General features: G+C 47.1%; 1 protein-coding gene across 1 annotated transcript in view; it reads right to left on the bottom strand.

The window, feature by feature from the left end:
• Positions 1–207: 207 nt before the first annotated feature.
• The window catches only part of LOC119404912 (uncharacterized), a 42701-nt gene continuing 24680 nt past the window's right edge, over positions 208–18228 (bottom strand). The window contains exons 14-21 of the mRNA XM_049419402.1: positions 16364–16534; positions 6458–6581; positions 5309–5586; positions 4505–4627; positions 3047–3213; positions 2091–2236; positions 1046–1270; positions 208–379 (exon numbers count right to left, since the gene is read on the bottom strand). Coding sequence (XP_049275359.1) covers positions 240–379; positions 1046–1270; positions 2091–2236; positions 3047–3213; positions 4505–4627; positions 5309–5586; positions 6458–6581; positions 16364–16534 — 1374 coding nt within the window. The 3' untranslated portion in view covers positions 208–239. The remainder of the gene's footprint in view (positions 380–1045; positions 1271–2090; positions 2237–3046; positions 3214–4504; positions 4628–5308; positions 5587–6457; positions 6582–16363; positions 16535–18228) is intronic.

Raw genomic sequence — 18228 nt, forward strand, 5'->3', positions numbered from 1 at the left:
GAAATTAATCTGGGAAAGTCCAAATCTCGAAGCTGAGCGCAACAGCCTTGCAAATCAGCGTGCCCTTTGGGGATCTCGTTCGGACAGTGGCGGCTCCACATTCACGCATCGAAAGAAGTTACGACCTATTCCGAGAGGCAGCTGTCCAATTCGCCGTATGTATACACCGAAATTTCGCGCGTCTCCTGCAAGCAGTGTACCGTTGCATGAGAAGAAAGGCAGATCGGCGTTTTATTGCTTCAGCGTGATCCCTGGTCGGCCACCTTGGCGGAGCCGGTGTGCTGCTTCTTGTGCATCATGAACATCATGACGGCGGCGATGATGAACACGCTCATCAGGCAGGCAACCACGATTCCCGCGATGGCTGCCGTGCTGAGCCCTGGACAGCGCAAGAATTAAAAAAGAAAAGGTTATGTCACCATCGTCACAATCAATCTGTGTAATATTATGTATGAGGAACCTGACGTTACGTAAATCCACCTTTTTTCATTTTCCTGTGTTGCCCTCTGCCTCTTTGGTAGGGGCCGGGAACAACAGATATCGCCAGAGCGAAAGCCTCCGAGATCAAGAGTCATTTCGCGACTTTGCCGCTAGGGAAAGGGCGCATGCGCCGTGGCATCGTTAGAGCACTGTGAAAGAGGCGAATTACGTAATTTGACGTATGGCGTCAGATGGCACGATTGTCGGACGTCAAAGTGACATGGCATGACCTGACGTAACTGACCGACATTAATTGTAAGACGACATCAGATGGAGCCCCGAGCTCTTCCTTCCCATAGCGTGATCTAGTGCCCTTGGAGGCGTTACTTTTTTGCTTCTTATCCATCCATATTGTAACTCATGGCATCCATATCACATAACCATAAACGACAAGACCGACGTCGTTATTGCTGGAGGGTTAATATGCAGTATATTCGAGTCATGCTTTCGTCCTGCAGCGGAGCAAATTATGTTGATTATGGATGTATTAGCAACGATGAATGTCAACAACTAAACGGTTCTTCCGCGTGCTTTTATATAGAGCTGAAGGTCCTGCAATTCGTACCGTCCTCGACCTCGAAGACGGTGAAGGATCCGGTTGAGGAGGCGAGGCACGTGACCTGCCTCTGCTTGGTTCCTAGGGCCGTCATGTCTCGCTGGGTCCACTCCTCGTCCCGCTCGTGCCAGCGGAAGCAGCGCAGCACCATGCCGTGCACGCGGGACTCGTTGCCCGTCTGGCGCATCTGAAGACCCAGCGAGTCGCGCAGCGACACGCCACGCACCGCCTCGCCTGGAGCCAATGGAAACGGATCAGGTCGGATTGGAGGAATCCGGTTATATATCGGCTCGTATTGCCATTAAAGACAGACTAAAGACTATAGTGAAACAATAAATCAGTCTAGACTGATAAATTATACTCCGAGAGAGAGAGAGAGAGAGAGAGTAGGATAAAAGAAAGGCAGGGAGGTTAACCAGGGCTGAGCCCGGCATAGAGTTTCCTAAAATTAACTAGAGGGGACTCTGGCGCTGCGATCGTTCAGCCACCATGGGAATGATGGGTAGTAGACGGATTTGCCTAATCTTCGTGCTTACGGCTTCGAACGCACTTGTGGCTTTGTTTATTGCCGTGTTTTGGCGTTCGTTTCAGATAACAGAATAGACCGTTGTCAACTTCGTGACCAGATTTGAATTGGTGAGCCTAAAAAAGCTAAAGTGGTGGGTGAAGTAGAACTGCTGACTTTGCTGGACTTCGTTTTGCGACCAAGCGGATGCAGGCGACGCGGAGTCAAACGGAGTCGAAAGAACGAAGTTTAGACAAATCCGTGTGCTACCCATTATTCCCATGCTGGCTGAAGCGACATGCGTTGCAGCTCCCATAGACACTAGCGCCAGAGTTCCCTCTAGTAAGTTTTGTAGGAAACTCTATGGAGCCCGGTAGGCTACCCTGTACTGGGGAAGGGGAAGGAAAATTAGAGAGGAAGAGAGAGAAGATGTCCACAGACCTAACAACAGTTCCGCCCGTATTTTTTCTTAGGAAGCCTATATTATTTCTTGGGTTTTAACCGAGACTCCAGCATGCTGTTCGTTGGAACATAGTCAGACGTGCTCACCTGTGTCGGGTGTTCGGAAGGTGACCGAAACGACGGGCGTCATCCGGGTACCCACATCGCTGCCGACGAAAGGATTGGTCGGTTGCACCGTGACGACGAGCACCACACCTTGGCACATCCGGGAACCACACTTCCAGATCTGGAACCTGAAGCACGAGTGGACATGTAACACGAAAACCACACTGGCACTTTCAATCACGATGGAACCAAATTAGAAAAGAACTTCTCGATCGCGACTGGTTCTTGCGCGCAAGCTGTTGAATTGGTGGCCTTAAGTTTCGAGGAGGAATCCCCCCTCCTCCTTCCCCTCGACTTTCAACAGACAAAAAGGAAAGCTATTTTTCTCACATTAGTAAGTTACTCTTTCACAATTCCAAGATCACTACGCTCGCCGCGAGGAGACGCCACCTTGAAATTCCCACACCAAACGTCGGGACGCCATAGACTTTGATGGCATCTGCTAGGCCCTACGTAGATCGTAAGCAGCAAAAAGGAAGTGCATTGTCCTCTGAGGGGACTATAGATTTGACATACCTTCTTTCAGGAATTAGGATGAAGCGTACCTTTGGCATCCACCTTTTAAACCTGAACGTCTACCAACTAGCCCAACTCAACATCTTGTTGCAAGTTTCAGGAAAATTTCGTTGAGACAATGTTGCCAAAATACGAAAATTTGTGACATAACGCGCGAAGATTTCGGCGCGAAATTTAAAAATGATACTTCGATCCTGATTTTCTCCTGCAGATGGTTATTAACCTGAAGATGGTGAAACTAACGACAGAGTTGCCAGAGTACAATTCATCAATATATGATTAATTTTTCTCTTCAGTCTCCCTTTAAGGCCTTTTGCCGAAGTCATGCTATTCAATGAGAACAAGGGGCCCGTAATATCCCTTCAAGGGACCCGATGGAACACTGTCGAGCCATCGCCATTCGTGAAAATGCGTGCCCTCACCTCTCCCACAGGGCCTTGTCGAAGGTGATGGCGACGTCGGTGGTTCCAGGTTTGTTGAGGCTAGGGATGGTCACCTGGTCCCGGCTGAGGAAACGGTGGTGGATATGCGTCACCTGGTCAGCCACGAAGCGGACCTGCTGGCCCTTGGGCAGTCTGGAAGCCGTCACCTGGCACCGAGTGCGTTGGTAGATTGAATTGAGTTGAATTTATTTGCAATTGAATCGCGAGGATGACAAGGCAATAAAAGTTGCAATCAGCAGCTTGAGGTGAACCTGGCCACACCATACACCGGGCAGCTTCAGAGCGGGCAAATAAAACAGACTAGCGCATTATACAACGCACAAGTAGTTATGGTTGAAACAACAAACAGTATTAAAAAGAGAAACATTTTGTACAAACGTAATGAACAAGGTCGATGAAACGAACATGAACCTCTTACACGAATATTTACAATCATACAAATGTATTGATTGAACAGTCAATTCCTGTAAGGTTACAACGTTACGCATTTAAGCAGTTTTCCGCACCGCACTGTTCCTGCATTTTCTATTCTATCACTCGTTGTGCGTTCCTTAGCTTCGTCTTTTGTTGACGCCCATGCTGAGGCGTCAACATTCGTCTTCTGTTGACGCCAACTTGTCTTCTGTTGACACCCATGCTGAGGCGTCAACATTCGTCTTCTGTTGACGCCAGTTTGTCTTCTGTTGACGCCCATGCTGAGGCGTCAGCAGAAGACGCCTCAGCATGGTGCGTCAAATCTCCAACAAGATGACTTGTTATCGCCAATGACAAAGACAAGTCTTCGAAACGCCTTGACAAAAAGGAGTCACTTGTCGAGACGGCGTAATCAACGGTGTTCGAATTAGAAAACCTGCAGCACGTAGCCAACATTTATAGACGAGCGAATCTGTCCTCGTCAGCGTGGCAAATGTTAGGCAGTCTACAGGGCCCGATGAGGTCAAGTACCCTTATCAGAACGTTATCTCATCGAGGCTGATGTTTGCTTTGTTTCGATTTTCAGCTCCATAGGTAAAAAAAAAGTTTATACCAATCATTGCGGAACATTACGTGCATTGGCTGATCTTACTCGGCATCCTCCTTCTCGGCGTCGCTCTGTCTTCTATCCACCCTTCCCCCGTCCCCAATTGCTTACCGACGTAGCAGGCCACAGACACGTTTCCATGAAGAATGCCTCCACTCGCCTCTCATTAAACTCTTGGTTAAAAGCACGCATACGCAAGAGAGGAGAAACACCTCCTTTCTGGACTGCGGCATGGGAGTACAAAGGCTGACGTCATTGCTTTGGAAGTGCGTTTGTGGGGGGTCACGCCTATTTATACCACAGCCCAGAGGGGATTATGGTGGCGCGGAGCCCTGTATGAAAATGTATATAGACTACTCACGTCTCGTATACATATAGCGCGCGAGGAAAACTGTAGACTGAGCCGTATACTATACCTCCTCTATTCTCCTTTGGGCATTCTCGACGTTCCTGCGGACTTGGTCGTTGTCCGGGTAACGGGCGCTCACGTTTCGCGTCCACATGTAGACGGCCTCGAGAGTGTCGAAACCGACTGGAATCTGGATTGGGACGAGAAATAAACAATTACGCGGCTATCGTGCTAGTAAGATACTATATGGGAAGCAGAACAGTTGGGCTAGTTAACTATCCGTAAGCACTAAAATAGTATAGCGAAAAAAAAAAAAAGAAAACACCGAACACCAAAAATTGCGCCACATCTGAGGGATACCGCAGAGATGACGAAATGCGGTAGGTCCAGGTTTCGATTCTCAGGGCTGGCCGGAAACCCACCGGTTATTTCTAATGGGTAGAGGAGTCCCCCGACCTGGCGCTCGGTGATTTGAGTGCATACGATATTGAAAAAACAAAACAAAAAACACCAGTCTGTTATTTGCGTCCCTTTTTTGTGTTCGCCTTTTTTCGCGCTATACTCCTTAAGTGTTCTATATAAAGGAAGACTCGCGATAGCTAAGGCGTGGCAACAAATTTACGGCAGGTATTTGACAGCAATGCCAACCCCAGCCAACATGTAATGTATCACTCAAAGAGAAAGATGTACCCTCTCCTTCCGCCACCCATCCAGACGTTGTTTGTGAAGCGACAATGGAAAAACTTTCGTCAACAATTCTCCAACTTACTGGCACGGCACACCTCGCGTCTAATACCAATTCAGCTTTTAAAGGATCAATAACCACGTCCTTACTGATTTATTCTATTAAGCGTTACTTTAAGGTTCATCCGCGAGCCGCACGCACTGACACACGTGCCTTTTTCTTGAGGGCCATCTCGGAGATGACCGAGGTGGCTTCGAGGGCGCCGGAGACCAAGTCGACGTTACCGCGCGCCATCATGACGCGGCACGCCTGGTACAGGGCCCTCACGTCGCCCGGTTCCAGCCTCTGGGCGCTGGTGCTCTGGAAAGTGGCCCCCAGTAGTTGGTCCAGCACCTGGCCGGGTGCCTCCGTGTCGTCCTCGGAGAGCGCCGACACCAGGGTCACCACACTCGATAGCTTGTTGCCTGCATTTGCGTGCGAATGAGATGCGTCCATGTGCACGCCACATCTTTCTTCACTATCGCACACGCGTTTAGAGCAAAAATATGCGATTTTGACCTCGGCTATCATTCGTCGTGACGTCACAGCGGATGGCAAGCGAACACTGACCGCGAGCATGCGGCAAGGTCAGGCCGGGCGCCATCGCGGTCATTCGCTCCACCCGACCCGCAGCCCGCCTGCCCCTAACAAGCGATGAAAATTTCGGTATATGGACAAGAATTTCGCGGTTTACGTAACACCTCGCCATCAGCAGTGACGTGGCCAAACCCGCACTCACTGTGCTGGCCACGCCGACAGGTGATAACTGAGGTCAAGGTTATGTAAGGGCGCCCGCAGAAGTTTTTGCAGGGAGGTGCGTCCGCAAGGGGTTTCTTTCACCGCCGTGGCGTGACCGGCAAGATTAGTCAATAGTGTGTAACGTGCAAAATTGGTTGGTAATCCTGAGGACAGTTTCACACAGATATGCGGGGCCTGAGTGTACTAATCAAGCTGCGTAGCTTATTGCTACCGCACAGAAAAATATTATCCGAAATCCCAGAGGGGGGAGGGGGGGCAGCCGCTCCCATTTCGCGCCCTCCGGACGCCCATGAGATTCTGTGCGTTTTCTCTAAACACGGATGTGAGGGTACAATAATCCGAAGTATACAGTGCACAGAATTGTCAAGCATAGCTACTGGACGTTACTGGGCATGAAGCAGAAAGTTGGTTGTTAACAAAGCAGACTGACGACGCATAACGAGCCGGAGGATAAGGATGCAGACATCATTACATGATGAGCGAGCACCTGAAAGCGAACTCGCAGCATATTAGTACGAGCGAATAGCGACATCGCACCTTGACGGTACTGCATCGCGGACCTCTTGAAGGCCATTGTGAGGCTTTCGCTCTGGTTCGCCGCAGGCAGGGTTTCTAGAGAGTCGTTGCAGAAGATGCCGCATTGCTGCGACACGTCGCACACCTGAAACGAGTTTTTCGCAGCGCGAAAGATACACATTTTATAACAAAATCGACGTAAAAAAAAAGAGAAATAGAAAAAACAAATAAATCTTCTGTAGGCCCCGGTGCATGTTCTAAATCCTGCGCTAACGTCGTTCTTGTGTAGGACTTGGTGAAGTTATAAACCCTGCGCTTAATGCAGCTCCATTACCGTGAAACGTAAGGAAGTGCGTAGCACGGGCAACCCAAAGATTTCCTTGGCAATCACGCGCTTGCCGAGGCGGTGGCGCCCTCTCTTGCGCGGCGCGGGTATCAGCCAGACGCTTCAGAAGCGTTTTTCGTGATCTTAGGTAACTTATTGCGATTAATTCTCGGTTATTTCAGCAGATTATATTTTATACCTTGTTAGTTTATTTTGCACTGGCTTTGAGCAATGTTAGCCTTGTTTTAGGCCTGTATGGACCACTGCGTGACCACGTGACATGAGACTGTGGTTGGACAAACAAGCTGGACCCCTAAAGTGCTACGCGCTTAAAATAAAAGAAATGGTGTAATTGGTGCTACGTTTGTACAAAGATGTGCTCTGAAGTGATACGAATGGGGAAAAAAAATACGCGGATAGGACAAAGACACTTGGTGTCTTTTTCCTTCCACGTCCGCCTCGGTGGTACAGTGGTTACGGTGCTCGGCTGCTGACCCAGAAGTCGCGGGTTCGATCCCGGGCGCGGCGGTCGCATTCCGGGGGAGGCAAAATGCAAGAGACCCGCGTGATGTGTCTTGTCACTACACTTTAAAGACCGCCTGATGGTGTTTACAGATCTAAAACTCCATTTTAGTTTTGTACAGTCGGGTACTGCTTAAGAAGGCACAAGAAGTTGCACCCTATTATTTGCAACGTAAATTACTGCATATGACTTTGGGAGCCAGATATATATATATATATATATATATATATATATATATATATATATATATATATATATATATAAATATGGTGTTTTAAGAATTGTGTCCGAATATCTTAAAAAATTAGGGAAACTTTATATTGGTCGATGCCTTCACAATTACTTCTGTAACCGCAAGCATCTTGAGATGGCTAAAGACATCATTTGGGACAGTAATTAATTAAGTTAAATTAATTAACTCTCTCATTGGTGGAGAGGTGAAGTCCTTCATGCGAAGAACCGATTGTAGCTTTGAGATTTCGAAATAAAAAAAAATCCAGCCAACTCCACTTCGCGAACACTGTCGAAACAGCGAAGCTGATGCCCCTCCTGCATCCGGCTATCATATTACTTCTATGTTTTTCAAGTCTTCCATTCGGTGGCGCTGAGCTTCGGCCTTTCTTGCGCGAACATCGCGGTTGGCTCGGCGACAACATGCCCGTTTCCGCGTCGCCTCTCGCTTACGTTCACGTCGGGCGACTTGTTCCCCGGGAGCAGTCCTGGCCATTATGAAAGTGCAAGGTCACAAAGAACCAACGCCCTCCTTTACACTCCAGTCAGACACTCGCTGACCAACCTCTCGCAAAACGGCTGGATTCCTCCGCTGAGCCTCACTGTCGCCCCTCTTAACGCGCCTCTCATTGGTTCACTCTTTCCGCAAGGCCTCACTCCGCCTCTTCTTGGCACGTCCCTCTTATTGGTTCACCCATCAAGCTTCGCCCTCGCCGCTCTCTCACGGTGCCGCCCTCGCCTTTCTACGTAGCCTCACTCTCGTCACCAATGATGCCAACCCTAGGGATTTATCCATAGATCTAGGGATTTTCTGTCTCTTTCAGAAATTTGGCGTCTTTTTATTCAATCTTGGGATTTTTGTAAGGCTCTGAAAATTTTGCATTACGCGGCCTAATGAGAGGTATTATACTGCGTAATCACGATTTTTCAATTAGAAAGGCTATAAAAAGCGATAATTATCGCTATTTCCTGTTTTTCATTTAAGAGACCTTAGGTGTTCTGCTAGGCCGAGTGAAGGCGATCGCAGTTCTGTAACGCGAGATTATTACATGCTGAATACTGAGGGTGAAATGACACTTTGTCGTCGTAAGTGTTTAGCATGCATGCGCGTATCATCATGAGCGCCCTGAGTAATTGCTGCTTTGTGAAACGAAGAGAAACTTTGTCTTGTAGGGCACATGAAAACGTGTCAAGTTCACAATCACCGCATGCCTTCACCGCGCAAAGTCTCCATGTCTAATAACCTCGGGACCACGAGAACTTGAGAGAGAGAGAGCGCGAAAGTAGGGCTGACGATTGGGCGTGTTCGTACGAATTCATTACTATGAAAATGCTGTGACAAAAGAGACGAAAAGACTTTGTTACTTTTAACAGCGAAGCCGTTTAGCAAATCGTTCTTTGCCCGATGAAGTAAAAAACTATCAACATCATAAATGGGTATGTGCCACAAAAATTGGATAAGTCCCACCACTCACCACTGGTCCACTAAAAATGAGGAAGGCAACAGTTAGCCCGACAAATGTGCCACAGGAATTAGGTAAATGCCACTACTCATCCCTGGTCCGCTAAAACAATTTAATGGCTCAAAGCTTCCATTAAGCCGTGCAAAGCTCGATACACAGCGAGGCTGATCGGTCTCATGCGCCGTAACAGCAAAGTTCAAAATCGCTACAGCCAAGTTCAAGCAACAGTTCAACAACGTTACAGTCAAGTTCAAGCCAAGTTAAAGCAAAAGTTCAACCTCGCTACAACCAAGTTCTGTCTAGATACAGCAATAAATAAGCATGAGACCGATCAGCCTCGCTGTGCGTCGAGCTTTCCGCGGCTTAGCGCAAACTTCGAGCAATTTTTCTTTTTCAGGCTCTCCGCCGCGCCGTATTCATAAGAACGAAAATAGCGACAAAAATACTTGGTCATATGGGAAGCTGATCGAAAGTACACAGGATGGCTGTCAGCCATCAAAAAAAAAAAAAAGAGAAAGGTCCTGTATATCTACTGAAATCACGAAACGCTGATTGCAAATGCGAAAAACTAGAAATTGACCACCACCTCGCAATCTGCAATTACAAAGGGCTACAGACCTGCGATTGGCCCTTACGATCGCGTCTATGCCTTCAATGAGTTTGCAAAGTGAACTTGACAAATTTGTCGGTCTCTGTAGCAACTCACTCCATCTGCAGGCTTTTTATGTGCAATTACTCCACAGAAAATCCAGAAAGAAGACTTTCAGTGGCTGTTAATATGATGCTTTATTCCTATAATAGGGCGCAGATCAAGTGGGCCACACGGCGAGCTATCTTCATACTTTACTAAAGGTGAATCAACCTAAATGACGACATTAAAAAGTCAATATAGGGTATTTTCGGGAGTCAATCTAGGGATAGAACGTTGACCTAAATTGGCATCACTGCTCGTCACACTGAGATGCGCGTTATCAGCGCTACGCCACATGCGTTCAGGACCAAAGGTGAACGTAGGTTCTTTCGTAAGCGGATCTCCGCTGAAAAGGCAAGCAGGTGTACCATTTACAGCTCGACTGTAAAAATGTTTGAGGATGTAGATTAGATTCAAATAAACTTTATTTATGTCTTCAGTTCGGCGCTAGCGCGCCCAGTCGAGGGCCAACATCATCTTTGGGCCACTGCTCGCCGGCTCCCTGCCACTGCATGCCTGCCATTCGAGCGCCCCACGGACAAACGAGCAACGCCTCCTATAGAAGGCGTTGATACGAGACTGCCCTAACTGGGGACGCAGAGAATATGTATGTATGTAGGCATGTGTGTGTGTGAGTGTGTATATATATATATATATATATATATATATATATATATATATATATATATATATATATATATATATATATATATATATATATAGTTTCGAAAGAATGTTCCTGGCTATTGGTTTAATTATATGAAAGAAAACTAGTCACAGTGAAAAACATAACATTTATTCTGAGCTTTCGGCCGGTCTTTGATAAAGGCCGGTCCCCGGCCGAAAGCTCAGAATAAATGTTGTTATGTTTTAAAGACGATAGTCTTTCTTGGGGAACTTAAACGCAGAAATTTTGGTCTGTCTTTCTGTCTGTCTGTCTTTCTGTTTGTCGGCACGTCCCTCGATTCAGCCACTCGGCCAAAGTTGAACCACTTGCCCAAGGGCCAGCCGTCTTGAACTGGTACGGCTGTTCATACTTGTGAACGTTGTCGATCAGAAAGTAAATATCATGCATATCTGAGGTGCAACATCACTAGGTAAGTATTAGGTGGCGTGTTCCTTTAATAGAAAATGCATACATACGTAATTTTAAGGACCCTAGTTTCCTAAGCTGCGCTGAAAATGCATAAGAATAGAAGCTTGAGCGAGTTGGTATGGTTCATCTTTGTTGAAACAGCGCTCACTAGACGACGACGAAGTAAAAGAAGGCACTGGACAGGCGCTGCCTGTCCTGTGCGTTCTTTTACTTCGTCGTCGTCTAGTGAGCGCTGTTTCAACAAAGCTGAAAATGCGACTGCGCTGAAATTTGCCTTCCTCCGTGCCCTTCGCACGAGCTCATTCTTGTGTTTCGGTTTCGGTTCTGTATTGCACTGTACGAATGCCATGGGTTGGTGTTGAAAAACTTTAGTTTTGAGAAGGCCAAGAAGGTGAAAAAAAATATTTAAAAAATGAAAAAGCAGCGTTGTGGGCGGCCTTCAGGCTGCCGGTTGTGGGCGCCGCTCTGGCGTTCCTGTTTTACCCAGGCGACGTGTAAATAAAAGAGTGTGTGGAGAGTACTCGTTGAGTGCGGACGTTTCTCTGCTTCAGCGCTTCGCGCCAAACCGCGTTTTCGGGCTGACTGGCGTCCCCGCCGGTCGCGTTGGTCACCGCCGGTCTTCGCCTGCTGCTGCGCCGGGACTACCAGCACGCAACACAGCACTCATGTTTCCCGACGTATTGCCAGATGGCGTCCATATCTCACACAGCGTAGGGTGCCTTGATGCCCGCGCGCTCCGCTGAGGGTGAGGACAGGCGCGTCGTCTGCTACGACGGCCGCCATTGCGAATCCCGCCGCAGTTCGGCAGCATGCGAAACGCGCTACACAAAGCGCTTGCGGTGAGCGGATACGTCCGGAAATAAGTGCACGCTAGTAAGCTTTCTCTTTTTCTTTTCTTTTTTGAAGCTTGGGCAGCTTTTATTGCTGTTCTTGCCTAAATGTTTATTAAGGAAGCATGTAATTCATGTAAGCTGACGGCCTGTGCATGTCTTATGCGTTGGATGTAGACGTAGACTGTTATGTTGAAAACGAATCCTCTTCCTTACGCCGGAAACGAAAAACTCTAAAGCCTTACTTAATTTTCTCGTAAGCTCTGCATTCCAAATACACAAATAATCGTTTAAAGTATTTGTATACGTGTCAGCAGCAGCAGTATATGTATCTGAACACACACAATTAAGTGTTGCGAAGCTACCTAAGCGCGATTAAGGTGGCTCATTTTGCTAAGTTTGCAAACAATTTACTCGTTTATTATAAATGGCATCATACATATATTGAACAAAGGGCCGAGGGTCAGTATGGTGCGAATATCCTGCTAAAATGAAACGAAAGCTTCTTTATCATTATTATTGCTGACATTTCTTGCTCTTAATCTGTAACCGCTACTGTATCGGCACTCAAGTTGCACCTTGAGTCCTTATCGAAACGATGAATACGTTGTTGAGTAGTATGCCGTAAAACTTTGCATGCGCGCAGTATCAGTGCGTTTTTCCTTCTTCTTTTTGTATCTGCAGTTTCTTTCTCTGTATCTGCAGGTTTTCTCGCATGCCCAAATTATTGAGTGTTTCCAATACTGTTTTACACTTTGTGCGGCATATGCACGGCGTCGTTTATTTGTCTATTTTATTAATAATAAAATCTGGGGTTTTACTTGCCAGAACCATGATATGATTATGAGGCACGCCGTAGTGGAGGGCTGCATGAATTTTGACCAACTGGTGTTCATTAACCTGCACTGACATCGCACAGTACACGGGCCTCTAGCATTTCGCCTCCACCTAAATGCAACCGCCGCGGCCGGGATCGAACCCGTGACTTTCGGGTCAGTAGTCGAGGACGTATTTTTTAAGGCGAAAGCCTTAAATGCCTCATCAAACGCGAAATTTCACCGTCGGCGTCCCGCGTCTACGGCGTCAGCATACCACGACGTCGGGGACGAGGGATGCAAAAAATTATCGTCACGTGATGACGTCACCATATGACGCATCACGGCTTCGCAAATTTTGACGTGACGTCATATGATGACGTTATCACATGACATCGTAGCTTGGTCAAAAGTGGGCAGATCACGGAGGCAGTGCACAACTAGGTGAGGTGCCTCCGATCTTGGAGGCAATGCAAAACCGCGCTTTGGGCGCAAAAAACTGAGAAGAAGATGGCTTTCGCTTTCGAGCCGTCTTAAGCGAACGCATAAGGGAGCCTGTGAGTTTTTATTTCATTAACTGGTTTTCCATGACGTACTCATTGTACAACTTGACTTTGTTTCTTGTATTTTTTTACTGACATGGCGTGTCTACTGTACACAATGCTTCCCCGTCTTCTTGTTGTTTTCATGCGTCTTCTTTGTATAGACGCTTCGCGAGAACTGTTTGTATGCGCATCCCTGTATGAGCCTTCAGGGCTTACATTATTAATAAATAAATTATGCTTGCTCAAAGAAATAAAATACTGAATGTGTGTGTGTGTGTGTGTGTGTGTGTGTGTGTGTGTGTGTGTGTGTGTGTGTGTGTGTGCGTGCGTGCGTGCGTGCGTGCGTGCGTGCGTGCGTGCGTGCGCGCGCGCGCGCGTTAATATCCAGTGTACCGGCCATTTATTTGTGTGCATTAAAGCTGCGCTGACAGAAGCAATTACACAAATAAGACTCAAATTACACAATAAAACACAACTGTCACTGGTCGATTCAAAGTGATCGTAAATGATTAAAAAAAACAGGCACTGCGTAATTATTTAGGACAGGGCAAAAATGTAACCTTGAAACACAGAAACAGGGAAGGATAAAAAACATTTAACTGCACACGTACATACATGTGCAGAACAGAAGGCGTACTTGAAACACGGAAAGGAATATAAAAAACAAGAACCCGGCGTGCTTTTAGTTATGGCGCTTGACTGGTGACCCGAAGGTTGCGGGATCGAATCCCGGCCGCAGCGGCCACATTTCGATGGAGGTGAAATGACAGAGGCCCACGTACTTAGATTTAGGTGTACGTTGAAGTACAACATATGGTCAAAATTTCGGGAGCTTTCCGCTATATACGGCGCCTCTCATAATAATATCGGGGTTCTTGGGACGTAAATTCTCACAAATAATAATTATTAGGAAAAAAGAAGGATCTGATCTGCAGACAAACACGCATAATATATTCCACGATACATTTTAAATCGCAAAAATAGCGAAAGCAAAAATCAAAGGCAGATAAGGACCAACCAAGTGCAGTAAAGAATGTTTGCGAAGAAAAATGCAGGATTCATGCACACGTGAACCAAAGCATTTTAAGCATGTAGCCGATATCAGTCTGTCCATTTATTACGCAAGGTTAACACCGGCAGAATTTATCCTTGCATGTGCATTCGAAATACCGGCGGGAAACTTACGCTGCCAGTGCATAATGTGTTCTTCGGATGCCGCTTGTAACGTTTGATTTTTACTGTCCAAAGAAACCGCGTATCTTCTAAAACGATACAGGTCCCAGCGTTTCAGGAATGATTGGTGCACTGCGGCACGCAACACCCGGTCATGGTGACGGTAGCGATTGCATAAAACTGGAGGGAAACGAGCACCGACCTAAAAACAGCGCGCGCGCCACGCACAAGTGACCGGGCGCGGGGTTCAAAATGGCGGCCACGCTGCCGCCAAGGCCGAGGAGGCGGCATCTGCCCTTTCAAAAGCTGACACCACTCTAAGCGGGGGCGCGCGCATCGAGGCACTCTAACACAGCGTAGTGTGCCTCGGTGTGTGCGCCCCCCTTACACAGCGCCTCTTCTATCGTCTTTACACGACATTTGCAGCGAAGCACGCAGATACGCGGCCAATTTTTTCACTGCGACTAGTTTTCTTTCACATATATATATATATATATATATATATATATATATATATATATATATATATATATATATATATATATATATATTCTTCTATGGGCGAACAGTAACTAGCCCAAGGAGGTTAAAAAAGAAATTGCTGGAGTGGCGATTGTTGCGCAAGAGTGAAGCCATGCCCACCAAAAGATGGCGGCTGCGCCCGCCATCTTGGTAGGGGCACGATAAGCCATCGACGCGTGGCGAAGGAAAGCGAGCGTTTACCACGCACGCCAGACGAGTTTAATATGGCAACTTTTACGGGTCAGATACTGCTGCAAGTGTGTCTTTGTGTTACTAGGTTTCGTAAATAAGCCTCAAGGTCATGGGAAATTTTATTGGTGATCAATCGCCAATACTCCTTTGGACGGGTTACTTTTGTCGGCAACAACGATCTTTTATTTTATAATTAACGTAGTATTTACAGTAACAGAACAAAGCCATTTCATCTATAAGTGGGCACCACCAGAAAAGAGCATGTTTCCGAGGTCTTTGGTGGGCAAAAGCTGGCTTCACTTTTGCTGGCAAGGCGTTGCGAGAGCTTCCGCTCCAGAAATTTTTTTAAAACCTCCTTGAACTAGCCCAACTTGCAGCAAAAAAACGGCCAACCTTGAAGTGCGAAGTTGTAAGATATATAGTTGCAGAACTATACTTTAAACTCACCATCACAAACCTCCGCTGTCGCTCAGAGTGCTTGCGAATATACCTATTCATCATCTTGTAAAATTCGATGCACTGGTTCGTAAAGTGATATTATAACCAGATATAATGGTATAAAGCGTATGCCTTTTACCTTAAAAACAAGCGACTATTGATTCCTTGTGCGTAGGCATCCTTCATAACACGAAAGTGAAACGTGCCTCCGCAGAGGAAAATACAAACCACGCTGTGTGTATTACTGTAGAGCTGTAGGGTCAGCAAGACAAAGCTTGCACGTGACGTCACAATCGCCCCTCCATCGAACCGGCGGCCATATTGGGGGATCAGCTGTTGCCTCGGTCTGCGTCGCTCTGTGCAGTGCTATGCTCACATTATTTGACTCGAAATGTTTTTGGAGATTTTGCGACACCCTGGGCGCAATGCCGCACGCTTCCAGTGGAGAGCCGCTTGGGCGGCATATTACGCTAAGTCAATTGGGAACAACTGCCATATTCTTCTGCGACGTCCAGAATGAGTGAGTGTCGTTATATATACATATCGACCATCAACCGACTTCGTTGTGTGGGTTTGCGGGCTGCGCTTGAAATTATAGCACGCATGGCGCACATACGTTAACGAACGCGGAAGAACTACACCTCTGTAATCGTTGTGTAGAACAATGACGTAATTCTAGTCGTCTGCTTGTTGCGCTCATCGGTGTTTCGGCTTCGGTTTCGCCGTTGAATTTGATTGAATTTCATTACGCCACAATAATTACTAGAGGCCGCTTTTTCTACATCTCAAAGCTGCGATGGGTTCTTCGCATGAAAAACTTTAATTCTCCCATTTGACATAGCCGCCTAACTCCACTAATTAAAAGTTAATTAATTGAACTTTCTTTATTACCGTCCCAAATTATGTCTTTAACCATATTAGATGCCTGCCTCTACAGAAAAAGCTTGTGTGAAGGCAGCGAGAAAATATCGCATTTTCCTGGTTTTTGCGGATTTTCGAACACATTTCTTCAAACAACACCCTGTATCGCGACCATATAAGGAGTCATATACAGCAGATGTAACATAGCACTGAGCGACTCGCCTGGACGCAGACGGAACTAAAGTTTGCGGACGGCACGATGAACTGGAGGAACGGTGAGCGTTGCACGGTGGTCAGCGGTACCGTGACCGCCTCCCCGTCGTTCGCCCAAAGCTGGTAGGTCATCGGCTGCGATCCAGGTGGCGCCACGCACGAACGAACCACGGCTGTCGTCTGTAAATAATGTGCGCACCATCGATACGTCAACAGCAAAATAAGGGAAAAAACATCAGGTAGTTTCATGTCGTGAGAACCGTCATAACAGCGAAGTTGTAAGCGCGAGAGTGTATGTGATTGGCTAGCGAGATCACGTGGTGTCGTAAATACACCGCTAGATTTGAAGTACGCCCGCATACACATTTCAAGCATCATCATCATCACTTTGCTTTATTTCTTTAGACTACGACTACTACTACTGCTACTACTGCTACTACTACTACTACTACTACTACTACTACTACTACTACTACTACTACTACTACTACTACTACTTACTACTACAACTACTACTACTAGTAATAATAATAATGCGATGACGATGGCACAGTGTAGATATGGAGAGCTTTGCTGTAAATGTGGGGGGCATGGCAGGTGTTCTGCTTGTTGACCACAGTAACGTTCTGTTTGCTCGCAGAGTTCCGCACCAGTGCAAGAATAAGTTACGACAAGGACATTCGTTGTCATGGAAACATTTGTACACTGTTTTCACAGTCAGCGCCTTCGTGAATATTTGGACATCAGGCAGGCTGAACCCCCACCACAACACTTCGAAAGCTATAGACTTGTTTAGTTTTCGGCGTCTCGCCGTTCCAGAGGAAGGGGCCGCGACCAACAAGGCAAAGTGCCTTGCCAACCGACGTAGTACGAGCGCAATGTTCCCGACATAGAAATCATACGCACATGCTTCGGTTCATACGCACTGTAACTTCTTCAGCAAGCGACAGATTGAGGTAAGCGGCATACGCGAACGCCTGCGCGGCTCCCTGCAGGGAGCCGCGCAGTTCTCCCAATTCCTGTTAGCGACTACGCCATCTTGCGGGTAAACACCGTGGACAAACAGCTAAAACAGCACGCGGATGCCGGCTTGGTTCCACACGAACACTGAGATGTCATCCACGTAAGCGGTGATCCTGAGTACCCAGCGCTGTCATTGGAAAGCTTTGAATATTCTGGCACCTCGTCCCTTTACTAATGAGGTGATTCCGCGAAAGAGAAATGCCGTTCTTGAGTAGCGATTGGTGCAGTTCTAAATCCTGCGCTAAATGCAGCTCCACTATACTGTGAAACCTGAGGCACCCAGCGGTTCCCGTTCGTAGAGTTTCCAGTGCTCCGTTTAACAAACCGTCGGTGACGTCAATGCTTGAGTTAAGCATGTACGGATTCCCCGGCACGAGTAGAATAGTGTTAGGGAGATTCGCAAAGTCGGTGTGCGATATGCGCGCTCCTTTTTGCTGCGCTTTATCGACTTCCAACTTGTTACGGTAGCGGAGATTCGTATCGTCTACAGCGAATTCCGTCAGGTTGCTTCCCTCTTCAGATGTAGAAACGAAGCGCTGGGGAAGCGCCAATGGGAGGAGCAATCGCGCGCTTGGCGAGGCAGTGGCGTCCTATCTTGCGCAGCGCCGGTGTCAGCAGTATGTTTCGGAAGCGCTTTTAGCGATTTTAAGTTAATTATTGCGATTACTTCTTGGTGTCTGTATTCCAGTATTTGCCACTGTATCTGTATTTCTGGATTCCTGTATTTACCACTTGATCGTGAGCGTGATCACGCCACATGAGATCTACAGACTGACGACAAGCCGAGCCCCTAAAGTGCCACCCACTTAAAGGGACACTAAAGAGCAAAACCATTTTTCTCATATTAGTAA

The sequence above is a fragment of the Rhipicephalus sanguineus genome, chromosome 9 (assembly GCF_013339695.2).
Source record: "Rhipicephalus sanguineus isolate Rsan-2018 chromosome 9, BIME_Rsan_1.4, whole genome shotgun sequence".
NCBI classification, from domain to species: domain Eukaryota; kingdom Metazoa; phylum Arthropoda; class Arachnida; order Ixodida; family Ixodidae; genus Rhipicephalus; species Rhipicephalus sanguineus.